The 21259-nt window shown below is 47.0% G+C and overlaps 1 protein-coding gene across 7 annotated transcripts in view; it reads right to left on the reverse strand.

Moving 5' to 3' along the window:
• Window positions 1–21259, reverse strand: part of NEO1 (neogenin 1) — a 168742-nt gene that overhangs the window by 56548 nt on the left and 90935 nt on the right. For all 7 annotated transcript variants that reach the window (XM_066196692.1, XM_066196691.1, XM_066196689.1 and 4 more), the window contains exons 6-7: window positions 7658–7812; window positions 6800–6920 (exon numbers count right to left, since the gene is read on the reverse strand). In XM_066196692.1, the coding sequence (XP_066052789.1) occupies window positions 6800–6920; window positions 7658–7812 (276 nt within the window). The remainder of the gene's footprint in view (window positions 1–6799; window positions 6921–7657; window positions 7813–21259) is intronic.

The following is a 21259-nucleotide window of genomic DNA, read 5'->3' on the forward strand; positions in this document are numbered from 1 at the left end:
GTTTGTGATGTCACACTGCCATCAACACCTGGCACTTGTGTCTCTCCCAAGGAGATCAGCCGGAAACACATGCCATGGAACTGTCAGATTGGACCATTCCTTGCAGAGCACCAACACCAAGAGGGTCGATCGCCAGCCCTGCCTCACAGTGTGTCAGGACCACAGAAAGGTCTGGGAGCTCACCTGAACCTCGCCTTGAGCAGAGTCACCTTCAACCAGGCTGCTGATGGCCTTGTCCACGCGTGCCTTGAGTATCTCCCAGCAGCGGAGATTTCCAGACCTCCCTGGGCAGCCCGTTGGACTGCAGCTCCCTCCCTGTGAAACTGCTTTCTCTGATCAGAAATTCCTCTGCTTGCAGCTTTTCCCTGTCACCACCACCTGCCCTGTGTCCCCATCCCTGCCTGAGCAGTAACAGGGGGTCCAGGATGAACCAAACTCAGCACATCCAGTACATCACATGCTCCAAATTTCCCTGGCTCTCCACACATCCCATCATCCAGTCTGGATTTCCCAGTTTAGGTTCAGGGATACCCTTGGAGACAGTACCAAAGGCTTGGCTAAAGGCAAAGCAAACAAAATCCACTTCTCTCAACCACAGGCCCAGCCATTCATCTCAGAAGGCCACAGGAACAGTGGGGTACGGTTTGCCTTTGGCAAATCCATGCAGATTTCCCCAGTCATCATCCCTTTCATGTATCCATTACATGGCTTCCAGGGGGATTTGCTCCATAACCTTCCCTGAAAAGGTTCCAGCTCCAGCTGAGCTTTGTCTTTTCTACACCCCTACACTTCCAGGCAATTTTCTGCAATTTTTCCGGGCTTTCACTTTGTGTTGGAGCCCACTTGGCAGCTCCTTCTTTATCCCTCCTGGACACACACACACACTCAACCTCTGCCCTATGGAGCAGACCATTCCTGTGCTTCGGTCCTTCAGGATCTAACGGTTTGCCTCTTGTCCATTAACACAGCCTCCTATGAAAACCTACCAAAAATATCCCAAACAAGCCAAAGCCTCCTGTCTGGAAGCACAAGGCTGGAATTTTCAGCTCCACTCACCAGACACAGGCAACGAATTCCAGCCTGCTCTGGAAACTCCACATCCTGCCTGACACACACAGAGCTGCCACCCCAGCACCCCCACAAGGCTCAAACGGCACACGGGTACCAGGGCTGGGTTAAAAAGCTCCATCCACCCCCTTTCCTGCCCTGCAGGACTGTTGGGGGTTGGCTTTTTTCCTTTCCTTTTTTCTTCCCCTGTTACCAGTGGGTTTTTTCCCCCGCTGTGTTGCTAAGAAGCACTGACGGCTGGGTGCTTCAGACAGGGAGAGGAAGGGAAACTCACTCACTCGGTCTGAGCCTTGGAGGGGAGCGGTGTGGTTTTGGGGAAAGGAACTCACTGCTGCTGCAGAAGTCCCCCTTGGTCCTGTTTCTTCTGGAGTGGGGTGAGCCCCTGCTCCTGGGAACAGCCACTGAACTGGGAATTTCTAACTCCTGCCTCACTAAAGAGGGGCCTGTCGCTGTGCAGGGAGCAGGGCCGCTGTTGTCCCGCCCCTGCTGCTTCTTCCGCACTGCTCTGAGTTTCTCATTACTCTGTAGCCCGCATCCCCTGTCTGCCAAGACCTCCCACGTCTTCAGCCGCAGCTCCAGAGTTTCTGATCCATCTCTTCCATCCCTTCACCCACAGCTCCGGAGTTTCTGATCCATCTCTTCCATCCCTTCAGCCTCAGCTCCAGAATTTTCTGATCCATCTCTTCCATCTTCAGCTGCAGCTCCGGAGTTTCTGATCCATCTCTTCCATCCCTTCAGCCTCAGCTCCGGAGTTTCTGATCCATCTCTTCCATCCCTTCAGCCTCAGCTCCGGAGTTTCTGATCCATCTCTTCCATCCCTTCAGCCGCAGCTCTGGAGTTTTCTGATCCATCTCTTCCATCCCTTCAGCCTCAGCTCCAGAGTTTCTGATCCATCTCTTCCATCCCTTCAGCCTCAGCTCCGGAGTTTCTGATCCATCTCTTCCATCCCTTCACCCACAGCTCCGGAGTTTTCTGATCCATCTCTTCCATCCCTTCAGCCACAGCTCCGGAGTTTCTGATCCATCTCTTCCATCCCTTCAGCCTCAGCTCCGGAGTTTCTGATCCATCTCTTCCATTCCTTCAGCCTCAGCTCCAGAGTTTCTGATCCATCTCTTCCATCCCTTCAGCCACAGCTCCGCAGTTTCTGATCCATCTCTTCCATCCCTTCCCATCTCGGACAAAGCCGCCATCGCCACGTGCTCCCCGATCCCGCCCCGCAGCGCCCCCTGCAGCCGCGGGGGGATCATCGCACCCGCCCCGCCCACCGGGAGCCAGCAGCGCCCCTGGCGGCCGTGCCCGGAACTGCCCCAAAGGGGAAAGTGCCGCGCTCAGGGAAGCTGTTCCTGGGTTCCTGCTTCTGTTTATTATTAATGCTGGGGTCGGTGTTTATTTGCCTGGTTACACAGAGCAGTAAAGAACTGTTATTCCTATGCCCATACCTCTGCCTGAGAGCCCCTTAATTTCTAAATTACAACAATTTGGAGGGAGGGGGCTTGAATTCTCCATTCCAAGGGAGGCCCTGCCCCTCCCTAGCTGACCCGTCTTTCAAACCAAGACAAGGACCCAGTCTCCAACAGACACACACAGGGCCCTGCTGTCCTTCCATCCCGTGATCCCCGTGTAAGCGCTCCTGGCTGGCTCATCACCCTCTCCAAAGTGATGAAACATTGGAGGCAGCCCTCGAGGGTGACCCAGTTCCCTGCTTCCTTGCCCCTACTTCCTGAAGAATCTGCAGTCACCCCTTGGAGCCATCCCCAGATGTGTCTGCAATCCCAAAGCCTCACAGCTCTACAACTACACATAGATTTCTAATTCCTCCTCCTTCCTTCTCATGCTGGGAATAATTAATCACATGCAGGATACCCTTACTTGGACAGAGTCCTTTTTCACGAAAAAAATGAGTAAAGAAACCGAGAGTTCCACTACAAACAATCCTGGAATGGTTCCTACGGCACCGTATCCAACTCATTCACTCCAAGATCTCACTCCTGTACAATTCACAGTAGTTAAAAACCCCAATTTTGTGGTATAAAAGTACAAGAGCCCCACAAAGCACCCCCCTTCAGTTGTGAAGGTGACACAGTGCATCTGAAAGGATGGTTTGAAATTGTGCCCCAGTAACACAGCATATTTGTTTACAATCCAGGCCCATGCTTTCCACAGCGCTCAGGCATCGCTCCTGCTTTTCCCCGGAGCCTGAGTACTCGTCAATGCCTTTCACACAGGGTGACAGGGAACCATCTGCCTCCCTCCTCCTACTTGTTGCCACCTGTTCTTTTCCCAGTCCCCACATGGCAGCGTGAACAGGGCCAGATTCCCTGGACAAGGCTGGGTTACAACACCAAGAAACCCCAAATGCCTCCGCTACCCCGAGGGTCTCCCCCACCACACGCAAAAATGCTCCTACAGTGAGGACAAGGAATGGCTCTGCTGTAATTAAGTGCTCCCTATCTGCCCCTAACTCAGGGGCTGAGCAATGAGGATTGGAAGTAAAGCAAGTTGGGTTTGTGTGAAAAAGGGCGAGGAGCGATTTGAGGTTGCTGAGAAAGGCAATCCCAAGGCACAGTGGAGATTCTGGGATAGGCAGGACTCCTCCATGGGGGCATCTGCAGGACATCAAACCACTCATCTCTTCATCAAGGAGGCAAAGAGAGAAGCATTGAGACTGAGAAGTCCAAGTGCAGGGCAATGAGGTCACTGAGAAATCTCCTTCTTTTAGGGAGTTCCCAAATCTTTCCTGAAAGGCAGAGCAGGCAGCAGAGCCACTCCAGTGAAATTCTGAAAGGCACTGAGTGTCCAGGGCCAGTATCTGAGGAACGGGGACACAGCTTCAAATCCCAAAGTGGTTGTAAAGCACATGAGAGGCTTTTCAAGTCCCTTGCAGAATTCTATACCTGATGTTCAGTACAGGGGATAAAGAGGATTTAACTCAGACCATTGACCCAAATCTTCCTCCCTCTTCTATCCTCCCAACCTTGCCAATTGTCCTAAAAATCTCTGCTCTCAATACCAGGATTCATATATTCCTGACAAAGCAAGGGTTGTGGATTCAGTATGGCCAATCCCTTTCCAGGTGCAAACTTTTCTGAATTTATTAACAGAATTACCAAAGTTTAGAAGAAAAGCCATTCAAGAAGCCTTTCAATTCTGTGCTTTAACATTTTCCACAATTACCTTTCCTATGCACTAAAAGCTACCCAGAACTCAGCCCAAAAACAAAAAAGCCCAGCCTAAAACTGGTGTCTGATCAATGATTATATCAAGCTCGTTGTTGGAGATGAGAGTCATAAATAGACTTTATAAAGGTTTCTGTGTGACTGTGCCCACGCTGTGCAGAAGGTGAATCACCACATTCCTGTTCTCTCCAAGTCAAAAATCTGTCCAAACACAGACAACCTCCCTTCGTAGTAGATAAATGTTTTCCCTTCACTGCATTTCAAACCTACACTGCCTTCCAGGAGCACAAAACACAGATGTGGGATGTCACTTGGATGAGAGAGCTCACATGGCCTCCCTGAGAAACTCCCCAGGGCTGCCACTTTCTCATTTGCATTTAGTTCATTCAAGATCAATTTGATAAGCAAAAGGGCTAATGAGAGATGGTTTGTAAATAGCCAGATGTTTGCCAATTCCAGCAGGAAGGAGAAAACAGAACAGCACAGGAAGGGAAGCGCTGCTAACTGGGAAGAACTTTGATGAACACTTAATCAACATTTTTCTCACTGAAGTTACTTTTCAAATTAGCAAAGCTGGCATTGCTTATCAGCAGCTAGGAAATAATTTTAAAAAAACCAAAAAGTTTTCTGAATTAATGATTGAACTGTTCAGAATAGTTTTTGTTCAAATTAAGGGTTTGAATTTTCATACCAGGCCAGCTGCCACTACTGCATGTGATACCTTCTCCCTCTTCCCCAGAACAGTTTCCTTCTCCACTGCTCATGGATCGAGAGAAGGTGTTTTAAACTGCAAAATCTGTATTTCCTCCACCCGTGAATTGCCAGTTGTCACATCTCACACTCATTCCTCATGGCACTGGTCACACCCCCCTGCACAGCACAATTCCAGGTCCCCTCAGATGTGTTCCATGGGAGTATCCCACTGCTGGAGAACAGCATCTCAATGTCCCCAGAGTTCCAGGGACACGGCCTCGGGGTGTGTCTCCACACACACAGTGAGACTCCACCACTGCAGCCCAAATCCTCTGGCAGCATGCAAAAGAGAAAGGACATCATGAGGCAAAGTCCTTCAGGACGAGGGGCCGGAGTGGAGCAGGAAGGAGAAACCACTGGACAAACAGCAGCGGAGGGAAAGGAAGAGGAGTGAGACCACAGAAACTCCAATAACAACAGTGACAGTCATTTAGAAACCACTACTGGGAACTGGGTGCAAGCACAGGCTTGGGCAAGGCTCCCAAAGCCAAGGCCATTCATTAGTCAGTGTTTTCAAACGTGGAGAATATGGAATAATAAGTGAGAATAAGCACTCAGGTGATTAATGCATGGAGCAGAAATTAAATTACTTTTAATAATTTTTCTGGCAATCTGATGACAGCAGGGCAGTGCTGGGTGCAGACTCCTGACACTGCTCCGAGGCTGGAATCCCACGGCCCCGTGGCATTAAAGCTCCTGACTCCAGGAGAGGGCACCCTGCATTCCCCAATTCATAGTGGGGAGTACCTGTGGCTCCTCAGCCGGCAGTGAAACACACCCAGATCCAAAGAGGAATTCAGAGCAAGTAGTAAGTGCACAGCTACTCTACAGAACAACTGGAAAATAAATGGGAAATCTCTCTTTGTGGCTCATTCCTAAGTTTACTCTTCGCACATTGGACACCAAAACCAGGGACAGCAGATTCACACCTGTTCAAGGTGTCAAGTTCCAGCAAACCTCCAGCTGTGGCTAAGACTGTTTCTCCTAAATCCTCTCCATTCAAATAAGAAAGAAATTAGAATTCAAAACAACTCCCTCCAAAAAGACAACACAAAGCCCCCCTCGGTATAGCTTGTCTGACTTGTCTCCCCTCATCCCCTGTACTAGTGGTTTTCTTCCTTGGGCTCTTAGAAGTTGTTTTTCAGAACTGTGTGACCTGAAAGAGCAAAACAAGCTGACGCCTTAGTGATGACATTTGCAGTACCTCTTTTTTGGGGTCTTTAATCCTAACACCAACTGCTCTGCTTTGCCACCCCAGCCATGCAATGCAGGTCCCTGGATGGGGAGCACCGGCAGGAGTTCTACTGATTGGAGCACAGGCACAAATATTTACCTTAAACTGCAGCTGCAACCCACCAGATGTGCAGCTGCAGTCTGCAGGAGTGACAAAGTTCTCTATTTTTTTACACTAATAGCAGAAAAAAAGCTTCTGACACTAGAATGACTTCGATATAAAATACGTGATTTGGCATGTGCTCCATAAATGCTTCTTTTCCAGGTTTGTGATTTTAGTGACTGTTTTCATTCTGGCTATTCTGCTATTGCTTGTAAACTCAGCATGCAGCACTTCTGACCATGCTTTATTATTGGAGCAAGTATTATTCAAAATACAGGATAGATCCTGTAGAACTCCTTCAATTCTCCTCACTAAGTGAACAGAAAACAACACTGGATCAGTCACATGATTTTTTAAAAAAATCACCCTGCTCTAGCTGAGTTATTGACGGAGCCCACCATGTGGAAAGGTCCCTTGGAATGGTGCCTCCCCATTTTTGGCTCTCTGCTGTCACAGTTTATCTTACCAAGGTCAAGTATTATCAGCTGGGCTCCAGCCTGTGCATTTCCAACATCGTTTTCTGCAATGCACTGATAGAATCCTTCATCAGACTTCACCAGCCCCAAAACTTGCAGGTTATGTTCTTTCTGAGGAGCAAAGGGAGAAAACAACACTTAGAAATGGGCTGCAGTTTCCCAAACAATGATGTCAGCATGGCATGTCATTGTTGAGAAGGCAGGGGAAACTTCTGACAGCAACTGGGAGAAGTCTGTTTGGAGCTCCCGGATTTCACCTCCCTTGCATGCAATCCTCATGTTCTAGGGGATCAAAAAGCAGCAGAAGCTCTCATTAATGGTTATCATTTTCTAGCATCACACAGCATTGGCTAATGTTTCCCCAGCTGTTCTGGTGGTATTTTGGGCCCTGAGTGAATCTCAGAGCCCCACAACCCAGGTACACCCAATTACACAGCCACTACATCTCAATAATGCCTTTCAGTGCATCTAACATCTCCCTGCAGAAGCACTCCTGTGCCAAACTCACCATCCACAGCTCAGTTACATTTCTATTTCAGCTCCTGCTTGAAATTGGATTTTTTACAGAGCACAGACTGCAGCACACACAGCCAGTGGTCGTGGTGAGCTCGTACTTTGACAGTGTGCCCGACTCTCCTGGAAAGTCCAAGCTCTAAAGACATCAGCTCTTCCAATATAAGCAATGTACACTAAAGGGATTCATGAAACCACTTCTCTTCCGGGCTCCAAACACCAATAGGACAAAAGCAGGAAGCAGGTTCCATAGAAGAACCCGATTTCCATGACTACGTGTGGGAGAACTGAGAGGCCAAGAGCCTCAAAAGCCGCAAGGTGGACAGTGCACTTACCACGATTTTGAAGTAGTCGCTGGGGATGACCATGTCCCCGTTTTTGACCCATTTGACGGTGGGTGTTGGTTTCCCGGTCACCTCGCACTCAAACACGATGTCCATGGACTCGTGGGCGTAGATGTTCACAGGGCGCTTCAGGAACGTGGGGGGAACTTCAGGGGGGAAGGAAGAAAGACAAGAAGATGATGTTACACACAGAGAAGGAGACCTGACAGTCCCACACACACTCAGCTCGACACCACGGGATGGACTGGGGACTTGGGTACGCAGGGATTTGCAACTCAGGCTTGATAGACACTGACACAAGCCGGGAGTTCTTCCAGAATCACATGTGGGCCAGGCTGGAGGGGGCTTGGAGCAGCCTGGTCCAGTGGAAGGTGTCACCGCCCATGGCAGAGGGTTGGGAATGACATGATCTCTAAGGTCCCCTCCAACCCAAATCATCCTGGGATCCAGCCAACTGGGAATTGAGACTACATAAAAGAAGAAATGCAACTGAGGCGCATAAACTGCAAGGTTAAACCTCAGGGAGTTCAAGTCAATAGGAAAACAAAAACTACAATTATATCAAAAAGTACTTTTAAAAATGAATGGACATAAAACTGAAATGAAACTTTCCCAGGGCGCCATGGCCTTGTAAAAGAACTGAGGTTATCAAACACAGAGCGCTGCACTGAGCCCAGCATTTTCTTCTCTGGCCTGTGGAAGCCAAGGAAACAGGATGTCCAGGAGCAGGCAGGTGCCTTTGTAGCACAGTGATGAGATTTCATGGATATACAGGAGGGGAGCTGCGTATTTACAACACAGCAGAGCAGAAGCTCTCAACATAAATTTTATGAAGAACAGAAGTTCTTCACTTACAACATGCACCAAAGGCATTACGCTGGGTCTTGGTGCCTTTTAAATGTCCTTAAGTCCTCAGAGTGAGATTCATTCAACCAAATACATTTAAAATCACGCGAACTCTGAGATACAGATTTTTGGGGACACCAGCCCCAAGTGACTAGTACGCAGACACGTCACAATTTCTCCCACAGGAGCCTCCGTGAAGCCCCCAGCTGCATCCAGGGCCTGTGCACTCATCTGGCTCAGCAGCACCAAGCCCTGCAGGCACTTACACCTTGAGTATCCTCTTTAGAGAACACCCACACACTTATTTGTGTTTACTACACTCCCAGCACAGGGCAATTCTTACTTGTGTCTGGCAGCTCCGATTGTTAGAGTTCCAGGAAAGCCCAAAGCAGCCTTTTGCCCTTTAATGTTTAGCAGAGAAAGTCAATATGGAAGGGCCACGGGGTTTAGATAAACAATTTACACACTTGGCCTCTCAAAGGGGTTTATTTGGTGCTGTGGATAAGGAATCCTAGGTCGTGTTTTACTCCTTCCTCTGAAATGATCCCAAAGGTTTGTAGGTGGATTTAATGCTTTTAAAAACAGCTGGAGGTGAGCAGCTTCCCCAGCCCCCCCCCATGTTTTGGATTATAAATGAATAAAGAGAACATTAATAAATGGAAATGCTTTAGAGTAAGAAGGTGGTTTAACTCTCAGGTAAGGGTGCAAACCTACACAAAACTGTGCATTCACTGCTCAGACTCTCACACAGGAGCAAAAAGCTGGATGGAGCTGAGCCCAGCTGCCTGTGAATTCAGACATCCCTTTCACACCAGCTTCCCAAAAATTTACCAAACACACCATAAATTCCACCTTAAAAAGGCTCAGACATTTCTGTGCTTACTCTCTGACGGCTGCTACCACCATACACAACCCTGACATTTGAAAACTCTCTTCTGATTTTATTTGCCACCAAATTGCTGTAATTTATTCTCTATGAAAATGATTTTTATTCCTCCCTGGTATTCACCCTCAGCACTGTTATTTATTACAAGCTGTGCTACTGCTCCCTCCCTTCCCCTATCCCAGCCTTATTTTGGGCGGCTCAACAAGTCATGTTTGCTTTGCTCTGCTGTGACAATTCCTCACAACCCCCTGGATGTGCTCCAGCCTGAATCCATCTCCGCAGCCTGTGGAGTTTCAATCATCTACATGCAATTTCAGCCGTGTCTCGGCAGTGCCTTGAAAAATGGCATAAATACCATGGCAGCACTGCAGCAAATCCCTCACCCAATCCACGGCTCTGCTCTTCCCACATGCATCATCCCCTGCCAGCCTGGGACAATCACTGCCCGCTCATCGTTAGCCCTTTTTAACTAATGACTCATTTTGTTCAGCCTGCCTGATCAATAGTTGATGTTCTCATTTCCCTTCCATCTCTGTCTCCGGCTGTGTTCACACGCACCGATCGATCCCTGCAGTGCTCGCAGAGTTGAAAAAAGGGAATGCAAGAATTGGAAAAGTTGTTTTTCCATGAATGTACAATGCCTCCATTCCTAAAACACACATTACAGGTGAGTTTTACCTCCTTAGCCACATACCAATCTTGTCAGAGGAACACAAAGAGACACAAGCCAGTAACAGTCACTGCCAAAAGCACAGAAACTTATGCGAAAACCTCCTCATGGATTCCCAGCCTGGTTTGGGCTGGACAGTTCCTTGGAGATCATTTCATCCCAGCCCTGCCATGGGCAGGGACACCTTCCACTGTCCCAGGCTGCTCCAAGCCACACTGAACCTGGCCTTTGGCACCTCCAGGGATGCAGGAGCAGCCACAGCTGCTCTGGGCACCCTGTGCCAGGGTCTCACCACCTTCACAGGGAAGAACTGAACCCCCAAACCGTACCACAGGGAAGTTCTGACTCTGCGTTCTCCGCTAATGTTTAACTTGTAATGAAGACAATTGGAAAGAACTCAAGTATCTTTGGCAGCTGATATTGCTCCAGTTTGGGACATCATCCAGAAAGAGGCATTAATTTTGAATCGTAAGAGTCAGGATTTTTTTGACACAAAAATGGAAGTTGAAGTAGGTATTCTCCTACCTACTCTCAATGACTTTTGTTTTAGGAGATTAAGAATTTGAAACACGCTATATTTTCAAAGTGACTTTGCTTTTCTGGCTCACGGAGCAAATGCCAAGCTGCTCACAAAGGGATAATAACATGAGGAGTGCTCACTTTATCAATTACTTCCCAGTTAATGAATTAATAAATGCCTTTCAAACACACTCTTCTGGTTTAACTATGTCAGTGTTTAGCATTAACACAATGCAAGTACAGATGTTTGCGGTAGAGAAGTTCAATTGATAACCAGTGAGCAAACGAGCCAATTACCACAGAAAACCAGATTTGTAAGGGAAGACCGTGTGCTCTGTTCCCAAACACACAATTAAACTTCAAAGACAACTTGGCAGTTCAGCCCCCTCTTCATGTCAGCACAGAACAACTCCTGAAAAAGCAAAATGCTTGAACAGAATTTCACACCCCCCAGGGAGCCCTGCCACCCTTTCGGAGATTGAAGAAAATATTTTGATCACAACAGTGATCAAAAGATTAAGAAAAAACCCCAATCTAACCTACATCAGCAGCTGATTCAAACATCTAAGCTACATCCCAATAAAGGTGAAACATTTGAAAAATAAGATGCTTTTTAAAGCCAATAGCTCTAAAAGGATGGGAAGAGCTGAGAAACTCCATACGCGCAGCAGGAATTGCACCCAAGGTGATGTGGAAACAGGAATGGATGCCGGACATGGATTCCATTCCACAGAAGGAACAGAAATGAATTCCAGTGCTCTGTAGCTCGGCTGTACAGGAAGAGCACAGCAGTGGTCTCCTTTGGACACAAAGACAGCCAGGTTGTAAAGATCATTTAAGACGACTTACTCTCTTTCTAAGAAGCCTTAATAAATCAGCTGTTGGCGCAAGCACGGCATCCAACACACCCCAAACGAACGGGACCAACCAGTGGTTCTAAACACTCCAAAGTCACAGAATCCATGGCTGGGCCGGGTGGGAAGGGACCTCAAAGCCCATCCAGTGCCACTCTTGCCATGGGCAAGGACACCTTCCACTGGACCACGGTGCTCCAAGCCCCAACCAACCCAGCTTTGGGCACTTCCAGGGACAGGAACACTTCCAGGGCTGTTCCTGAAGCAGTGTTGAAACTTCAGTAACAGCCCAAGGCAGGCAGAGGGCTGAATTTCCAAACTGGAAACGTCCAGGACAACACTGAAGTACCATTTGTGCTTCCTCAGCCACATGCCCTCAATCCCTAGAAACGAGGAGTGTGTTTTCCAAGGTCAGCCAATGAAATCCCAGTTCCTGCCACACCACCTCATCCCTTTCCTCCCACACCTTTACCCACGACCAAGTGGACACGGAGTGTATCTCCAGCCATCCCTGACAAAAGCATTTGCTCATTCCAGAAGCTTCTCCACAGCCCAAGGAGCACAAATACAAACGAAGCAGAGTGGCCACATTTTCACAGCGTATCTCAAATAATCCTGACTCCATTTCTGAGGGACGCTGGGGGCACAATCCCCAGCTTGTACTACAGTTACAAATCTGGGATTACCAGCAGTATTTAAAATGGACATTTTACCATAAAACCCATTTCCTATCAGCCTAAAATGGTCCGCAGGGATTTTACTTCCTCCTCCAGGGATAACAGCCTATTCCATTAGGATATGCTTCAAATCCTATTAGAATCATTATAAAGTTAAAGGCAATTTTCACAACTGCAATTTTGATTCTAAGGAGGATCAAACTGCAATGACCATCACCCTGTTAATCCATCCCCTCCTGTCCCTCCCCCAAAACACAGACAAAATGCTTAAACTGATGTTTGACAGCAGAATTTTTTGGTTATTATCTTTTAATGCCATGAGTTAGTTGTACAAATTAGTTGGTTTTCTTCAAATATATCCTGAGAAAAAAAAAAGGAATTTACACTTTAAATGAAAATGGGGACTCATAACATTCTTCCTTAAAAAACACAGAAGTATATGGATAATACTCGAGGGAAAAACAAGAGAGATTTAAACCCCAAAACTATGTTGTAGACAAGACAAATTCTTCCCAACCCCTGAGCATGGCTGTGATGTCCTTAAAACACACTTCGTATGCAGCTACAAAATTTGCAAAGCAAACACAAGCTGACAAAAAGGGCTCTTCTAGAGAAATACAGAGAAGTGTCATATTAATGCACAAAAATCAGCATACCAAGACAAAAAAGGTTATAAAAATGTAAACTACTACAGCAGTTTTTTGCAGCAAACCCAGAATTGCTGTTTATGAGCAGTTTCGGTGGCAGCGACATTCTCTAATGCAGTAAATGGTTATTTTTAATATCTATTTTGGAAAATGAAAGCCAATGTCCCTAGGGAGAAGTGGTGGCATCCCAACTGGTGGGAATCTTCCCCACTTCTTCACCAGCCAAAGCAGAGAGAGGGGCCTGATCTGCCTTCTCCAATGACCTCGTTAACCTCTGCTCAGCAGCTGGAACAGCCCCAAATGAGCATTTAATGGCCCACGTTTTGTCCTTTGGACTGCTCAGAGCTTTACAGCTTCCTTGGCAAATGCCAAAGCCCAGCTCAGTGGAGAGCTGGTTCCAGTGGTGGCAGACGGGCTGGACTGAATTTAAAACAACTATTTTACATTTACAGTGAAAAGCTTTCATTCAGAAATTGCTAAATATGATCCACGCTTCACAGACCAGCCTCCAAATAAACATTCCAGAGGCAGAATCTAAAACCCAATATTCCATGCTAGGAAAACCAGGTAAGCATGAACAGCACAGAACAAACATAAAGTAAAATTATATTGATGAATTAGAGCAAAAAACCTCATGCTGTAATTCAACATATGTGGGGGTTTTTTAGGGAGAAATAATATATTGTAGGTTTATGGAATAGAAAGTAATAGCACTAAAGTTCACAGAAAAAGGCCTGAGAACCAGGGATTTTTTCACAAACTGGACATGAGCCCCAGTATCACACTGGGATGGAAGAAGTGCCCATGAGGAGTCTGGCAGCAGCTCCCTCCCCTCCACCCAACACATCCCGCCCACTGTGACACGGGAGCCCCACATTTGAAGAAAAACATGAACTCTGATTTACAAGAGAGCAATAAAAATGATCAATGACTCGGAAAATTGGCTCCAAAAGAAAAATGGAAGAGCTGGAATCGGTTATTCGAGCAAAGTCAGGATTATGCAGCCATGGAACTGGACACCTCAAATAGGAGCTTAACAAAGAAATGCTCAGGGCTGCAGAAAGGAAATCAGTGTGTGTATATATCTATATCTATACCTAAAGGTACCATTCCTGTGCAGGAGGAGTGACACAGGACTAACATCTCCATCCCTGTCCTATCCTAGGATAATACTCCAAACAATTAATTGCTCACTCTTGCATGTTGGGATGGAAATGGGATTCCTCCCCAGCACGAGCAGCAGTAAAACCAAACGGTCCCTGAACAAGCCATGAAGGAGCTCTCCGTGTGCAGCAGCCCCACGTCTAGCAAGGCTCCTGTGAAAAGCTGTGGGCTCCAGCCTGGCACAGGCATTTGGATTGCAGGCAGGCAGAGCTCATGGACACAGACCCACAAATGGAATTTCCTGGGAAGTTCTCTGGGTGCACACGCACACACACAGAGCGAGCTCTCAGAGCATCCTGCAGGTGAGCAGAAGTTTTCCTCCTGGGTTTTTCACTTGCCTTATCAGACCCAGCCCTGTTCAGACACCAACTGCACATTGGCAAGAAACCTCTGGCAAGGCTGGCCCAGCATCCCCCACTCCCCTTAACCCTGTGTGCACAAATCCAGTGCGAACCATGTCCCTCCTGACTGCCCTGCTTGGCCACAGAGCCCACAGGCACCTGCTGCAGGGGTGGTGCCTGCTGTGCCTCAGCCCCCAAATCCATCCTCAGAGGCTCCTCAGGAGCAGGACACATCCAGGGACACCAGGCAGCCAAGGCCAGGTGTCTGGGAGCGAACAGAAGAAAGTAAGAAATGCAAAATATCTCTGGATATTTTCCCAGCACTGAGCAATCCCTGGCTGAGGGATTTCCTGAGAAAGAGGACATACCTTTGTGTCCTCTGTTCCTGGTTAGACTTTGCCTTTAAAAAGCTGCTTTCTGGCTCCAGGTGAGCCTTCAGCGGCCTTAAAGCTCACAGGGGTGAGCTCCATGAGACAACTCCGGAGAAAAATTACCAATTTTTGTGTGTTTTGGAGTCAATCAACCAAGGGTTGTCTCTTGGTTCTTGCCAATGAATGAGCATTCCTTTCCATCCTTCTCCTCACAAAGCACTGGTGATTTACAGAACAGAACTGGTCTGGACACAGCCCTGAGCGCCCTGGGACCGTGGAAGGTGTCCCTGTCCACGGCAGGGGTGGAACTGGATGAGCTGTAAGGTTCTTTCTAACCCAAACCACTCCGTGGTCCCTGTTACATCCTATACCTCCCCCCATGATTCCAGCTACATCCTACACCTCCTCCATGATCCCAGCTACATCCCACACCTCCCTCCATGGTCCTACATCCTACACCTCCTCCATGATCCCAGCTACATCCCACACCTCCCTCCATGGTCCTACATCCTACACCTGTTCCATGATCCCAGTTACATCCTAAACCTTCTGCATGATCCCTGTTACATCCTACACCTCTCCTCCATGGTCCCTGTTACATCCCACACCTCCCTCCATGGTCCTACATCCTACACCTCCTCCATGATCCCAGCTACATCCCACACCTCCCTCCATGGTCCTACATCCTACACCTGTTCCATGATCCCAGTTACATCCTAAACCTTCTGCATGATCCCTGTTACATCCTACACCTCTCCTCCATGGTCCCTGTTACATCCCACACCTCCCTCCATGGTCCTACATCCTACACCGTCTCCATGATCCCTATTACATCCTACACCTGCTCTGGCTTTACTACACCGAAGAGCTTTGCTGTGTTTAAGAGAGGAGGGAACAAGAATTGCTCACCCCATTTGACAGCCAGGACCTACATCTTCCTGCTTCAAGAGTTGCCAGCCACGCCAAGCCCCAGGTCAGAGACCACGGCTATGTAACAGAAACTGGCAGAGCTGCATTTCTCCGTATAATCCGTGCGCAGTGCATTGAACTCCGCTGTCATTTAATCACCTGCATGTTCCTTACATCACAAGGTGTTCCCAAGGCTCCTTCACCAGCACCAATTGTTTCCACAATCCCAATGAACTCAGAGCCCAAATCCCCTTTTCCACACTGAGCAGTGCAGACTCAGCTCCACGGATAAAAACAACACCTGATTCCCCCTCTAATTTCCTATTAAACAATGGATTAATTCCCTTTTTCCTGCAGGAGGGAATTCACTCTGACTGCCAGTGCTGCTGTTCAAGGCTCTCAGTGAGTGATACCGACAGAAAGGTTCTGGGGAAGGAAGGGCAACATCCTGCAAAAGGTTCTCCATAGCAAAATGTGGCTTTTTTTCCACACCAAATACACATGGATGGATTCAAACATCTATCAACACTGTTTTTAATATTAGTTTTAGTCGTTTTAACAGGTCCAAACATCAGATTAACTCACCCACAGTTTCCCAGATCTCTCCCAAAAGGTTTCTAAAACCCTCATGTCACACTGACCAAACCTCCTTAGTCTGATTTTTTTCAGTCTGCTGATTTAGGTGCTAGGTTACACAGCACTCTCGGGAACTCAGGATTTCACACTTCAGCTCCTCGAGAAATGTGGAGTGAAGACCATCTGGTCCTGATGATTCCTCACTGTTCACTTCAGGGGTTTGCTCTGAAATAGATTTTACTAACACTGCAAGTTCAGGTACGGCCTCCCTCCAGCTCCCTCTCTATTTGAAAAGATAAAATCCAATTTAAGACAAAAGTCTCCAATGTTGCAGAGAACAGAGACAGCAGGAATTCACTTTTCTGCTTCAGGCCATCTTCTCACCCCTTTTTCCTCACACTCCATCATGTGCTGACCTTGTGCTGTCCCTGGCAGATGTCCCAGCTCTGACAAGCTTGGAAAAAACTATCACAAGATTTGTATGTTATTAGCAAATGACTGAAAGTTTTGTATTAATTTACTTGCAAATAAACAGGAGAATAATAACTCATTTCCCTTGTCCTTAGAAGATCTCTGGGGAGGTTTGGAGGTGGCTTTTTCACTTTCCAGTGAAACTTTTCACTGGTGTTGGGCACTCACTGTGCACATAAACACCACGTGCCCAGCGTTTGTTTAATCTCTTTGGCTATGCCTTTGCTCTGTGTTTACAGTAACCCTCCTCAAACTATTTCATTTTTAGTTAACTTCTATTACACAGATCCCCCACTACAAAACGAAATGCTGATGGTGGTGATGGATGTCACCACCCTGGAATGGCCATCAGTTTACAGCCCTAAGACTCTGATAAATTTTAGGTTTGAGCGTGGATTCTCCATGTTTCCCACGACTCCAAGGCGTGGGGTTGGGAGTGTCGATGTTTGGGCAGAGGCTGATGAGGCCTGGGCAGGGATGGACCCTCCGTGCCACGGTGGTGCTGAGCTCCATCAGAACAGAGGAATGAGGGGAGCTGGGGCTGGAGAACCTCTGTGCCCCTACAAACACACACAAACCACCCCCTTTGCCTGTACTGCCATGGAAGGGCTGCTCCTGGGGGACAAGCGCACCAGGGACCCCAGAGGGGGGCAGGAGCAGGAGTAGGAACAGCAGAAGGAACTCCTGTGTGGCTCAGGATGATGGACACCAGGTGGGTGCTGCTCCAACCCACAGCATCCCCACGGATCAGAGCTGTGTGATGGAATCCCCACCCGCTCTGAGCTCAGGGAAGATGTGCCAGAGCTCCCTCAGCCATTCCCTGCAGGGATCAAACACTGACCTTTGTCTAAGAGCAGTGCAAAGCTGCTTCCATAGCACTCTTCAGAGGTATTCAGCAACAGGACGAGAAGCAATGGCCATAAAAATTAAATCAAAAGTTCCCCCTCACTGCGAGGAAGAATTGCTTTTAGAACCCTGGAGCAGCTGCCCAGGAGCGTGTGGAGTCTCCCTGTCTGGAGACATCCCAAACCCACCTGGATGATCCTGAATGGACTGCATGGTCTTCAGAGGTCCCTTCCAATCCCATCTGTTCTGCGAGTCTGCCTCAAGAGTACTTGGCCCCATCAGCGAGTGTGTGTGTGCACTAACCTAAACTGTGATGTTTTGCCCAGGACAGGGGAACACGCTGGTGCAAACTCAAACCACCTGTGGACTGAAGATGTACAAATTTACAGATTCCTCCTTCTGTGGGATAGTCTTGGCCTCAATGCCTTCTGCACCTCTCAGCTCCCTCCAGTGCAGCCAGTAAAAGCCCTCCATGACCAAAGATTGATTTCTTTCTTGCTCAGACTGAGCCCACCCTCTGTGGGAGGACATCTCTGAAAACCTGCAGAGGCACGGGCTGGGATTAACCTGCTGCTCTCACGGTGAACTCCTCAATTAAGGAGGAACTCAGACAAAGAGCAGATGACAAAAGAGATTTCTGTATGGAAATGAGAACCAGATGACATGGAAAAGCTTATCAACTGTAATAAACTAAAGCAGAGCTCACTTGATGCTTTATCACAGGGTATTACTGATTATCATTTGAAGCGAGCCTTCCAAGCAACTTCTCGGGTGATTTTTAGAAGTAAAAACCTTAATCTAGACATCAATAATGTAAAACTGCTACATTCATTATTTCTCTGTTTTACTAAGCTCTCCTTCCCCAGCCCTTCTAGGAGAAATCTCGCCTGTTTGACCCTGAATCTACTCCAAGTACCATGGAAACATCTGAATAACAAGAACGCTCATCAAAATTTAAACTTCTTACAGCAGCGCCAAAGGCAATGAAATTTTTATTGAATTCCAGAGCCCTCATTTTCCACACAAAGCTGAGCTGGAGAAGAGGCCTCAGACAGCCCTGAGCATGACAAGGCCCAGAGCCTTTGGGGCTTTTTTCCCCATTTCCAGCTATTTCCAGGCAAAACTCTCAATCCCAGTTCCCAGCACGCTGCCTCTCGTGTCTGTTTAGATCCCTCCTGCCCCCTCCAAACAAAACCCCACCAGGGATCCTGCACCTACCCTGGGACTGCAGCACTGCTGCAATCATTGTGAACAATCAAGACTTACTTCGGGATTTAGGGGTGTTTATTCTGGGTAAATATGGGTGTTCACGGTGGATATAGGGCTGAGTCCTCCCTCCACCCAGAATGACAGGCATACACCTTGGTAAAAAGTGCTTTATAACCGGGCAAATTGCAAATATGGCACATTTTCCATTGTTATGGTCTTCCTTGAGTCTTTCAAAAAACTCAAATCCTAAGTTTACAATCGTTCAAATAATTTTGATATGTGAAGAGCAAAAAATATTAATAATAATGAGACTGTTGACTTTGTCAAAGATGACAGGGAGATGCCTGGAAAGCAGAGAGGGACGGCAGGCTTACAAATGAATGGTCCTGGATGCGACAGTGCCCTGGAATCTCAGGTGCCTTCCCCAGCCCTGCCTCTCTGCTAGGATTGGGTGAACATTTCTGGAGCAATTCCAGTATTTGAGAGGTGACTGTGGCCCGTCGGCCCCTTCTCCAGGGCAGTCACAGCTCTGAAGGGACAGATTATGGGATGCACATTCTGAAAAATCAATGCTGAAGTGTCTCACACTGGGCACTAAAACAGCTGGATACATTTCCTCTTAATTTTTCTATGTCCCAGTCAATTTTTTAAATGGATTCAATGCCACTTCATTTCAGCAGAGAGCAAAAATACATTCATTAGTGGTTATGAATGATTCAGGTGCCATACAGCTGAATACCAAAACAGGAATAAATATGGATTTGAACCGAGCATTATAAATAAATCATGGGACTATCCCCTGCATAAGGAAAAATACCAAATATTGAATCTTTTCTCAATAAAGTAGCACTGTGAAGTTTGTGCAGTGCACAAGGCAGCGAAATCCTGGGGAGAAACAGCAGGAGGACACGTATTTAAGAATTTCCTAACTCCATCCCGTAAGAAGGGGAAAGAGGACGTGACAAATTAAAGACAGCAATCCTTGACATCCCATATCCTTGAGTATTTCCCAGTGCAGCCCTCACAGTGGGGGGGTTAATTTGTGTGCTGCAGACTGAGGAGCTCCAAATGCCAGGAAGGACACACATTTTAAGATCAGTTCAAATATTAAGCTGTTAGTTCACTGAATACAGATTGCCTCGGATCATTTGGGAAAAGACAAACTAGGGCTGGGAACAGTAAAAATAATTTATGGGATCAACTAAACCCCTCTGATGTTCACCAGTAGCTGCTGCTGCCAGATCCAGGCACATCCTGGCACTAGAAAAAAATCGCTTTTTCCTGATCAAGTTCAAAAGAAAATACAGAGAGTTACTGCTTTTCCATGTTTTTGTCTTGTAATGACACAAATTCTGCAGGCTGGCTTTACACATCAATTCCAATTCCTTTCCAGTTCAGTGAATGCAGGCCCATCTTCACATCAAAGTCCCTTCTAATTTACAAATCCCAAAAATAACCTTAATTACAACCCACTTCAACAATAGCTTCTGTGTAAGGAACAAGCAACCAAGACTCTTCAGCCTGAAAAGAAACAACTCAAAGGACTCAATAAAGGCCCAGATAAACATGCCTGGAATAAGGGTGGACTGGCTCAGCCTTTCCCGTGAAAGCTGGGCAAAGAAAAACCACAGAAATTTAACAGATTGGCACAAAATAAAGAAAAAAGGTGTTGTTCTTCTCAGAGCCCTGGGATGAGGTGGATACAAGATGTTTCCATGGGGGAGTGGGAGAGGAAAATGGAATAAAGAAATCTATGGGGGATTGATAAATAATGGAGAAAGCACTGAGGAAACCCCAATCTGCCCGGAGAACGAGACATTACTCAGGGGAAATAACAACTTGACTTAAATCCTCTCAGCCATCTGCCTCTGGACACTGTCAGAAATGGGATCCTGCAGCATTCCCTGTGCTGGAGCCACCACGCCCTGCCTGGGTGTCACCATCCAACAGGAGCTCTTGGGCTGCTCTACCAAAAGAAACTCTCATTTCCCTTTCACGTTTTGGTTATTTTGAAGTGGATTCGAACCACTGAAGTACATACAGAAAGATACGAAATTAACTTGGAGCAATCTTTGTAAACTGTGCCATTAACTGGACAAAAATCTTCTGATTAATCTTTCGGCTTTCCAGGATCACTGAAGGTGGAATCTGGGGCTGTTTCTTCCCACACTGCAGAGGTACAGATTTGCCTTTACAATCTCTTATGTTGAAACCCAGCACATGAGGCCAGTGATAGCAGCAGGAATTCAGAATGGGAATTCAGGAAAGCACAGACCCCAATAACACTCGTTTTTCTTACACAAAATCCAGTAATTCGGGTTCCTTAAGGTAAAGAAATTGAGACAGGTATTATGGATCAGGTGCACACCTCAAATTGAAGGAAGTTTTTAATCTTTAAGGTTTGTCATATGCTAGAAAAGAATTTTTCCCTCAAAGAGAAACAGACTGCAGAGCATTCACACATTTAAACTGTAAGTTAGAAACAGTTAGTATATTAACAAATTCTAAGAGTCTCCAGTACTTGATTTCAAATTAGTAAATTAAACAGTGACCACTTTAACAGAGGCAAAGGAGCCTCCCTATAAAAACACTGGTCAATAATTCTAA

This window comes from Chamaea fasciata, unplaced genomic scaffold (genome assembly GCF_029207755.1).
Source record: "Chamaea fasciata isolate MVZ Bird 193981 ecotype frontalis unplaced genomic scaffold, bChaFas1.0.hap1 SCAF_14, whole genome shotgun sequence".
Taxonomy (NCBI): Eukaryota; Metazoa; Chordata; class Aves; order Passeriformes; family Sylviidae; genus Chamaea; species Chamaea fasciata.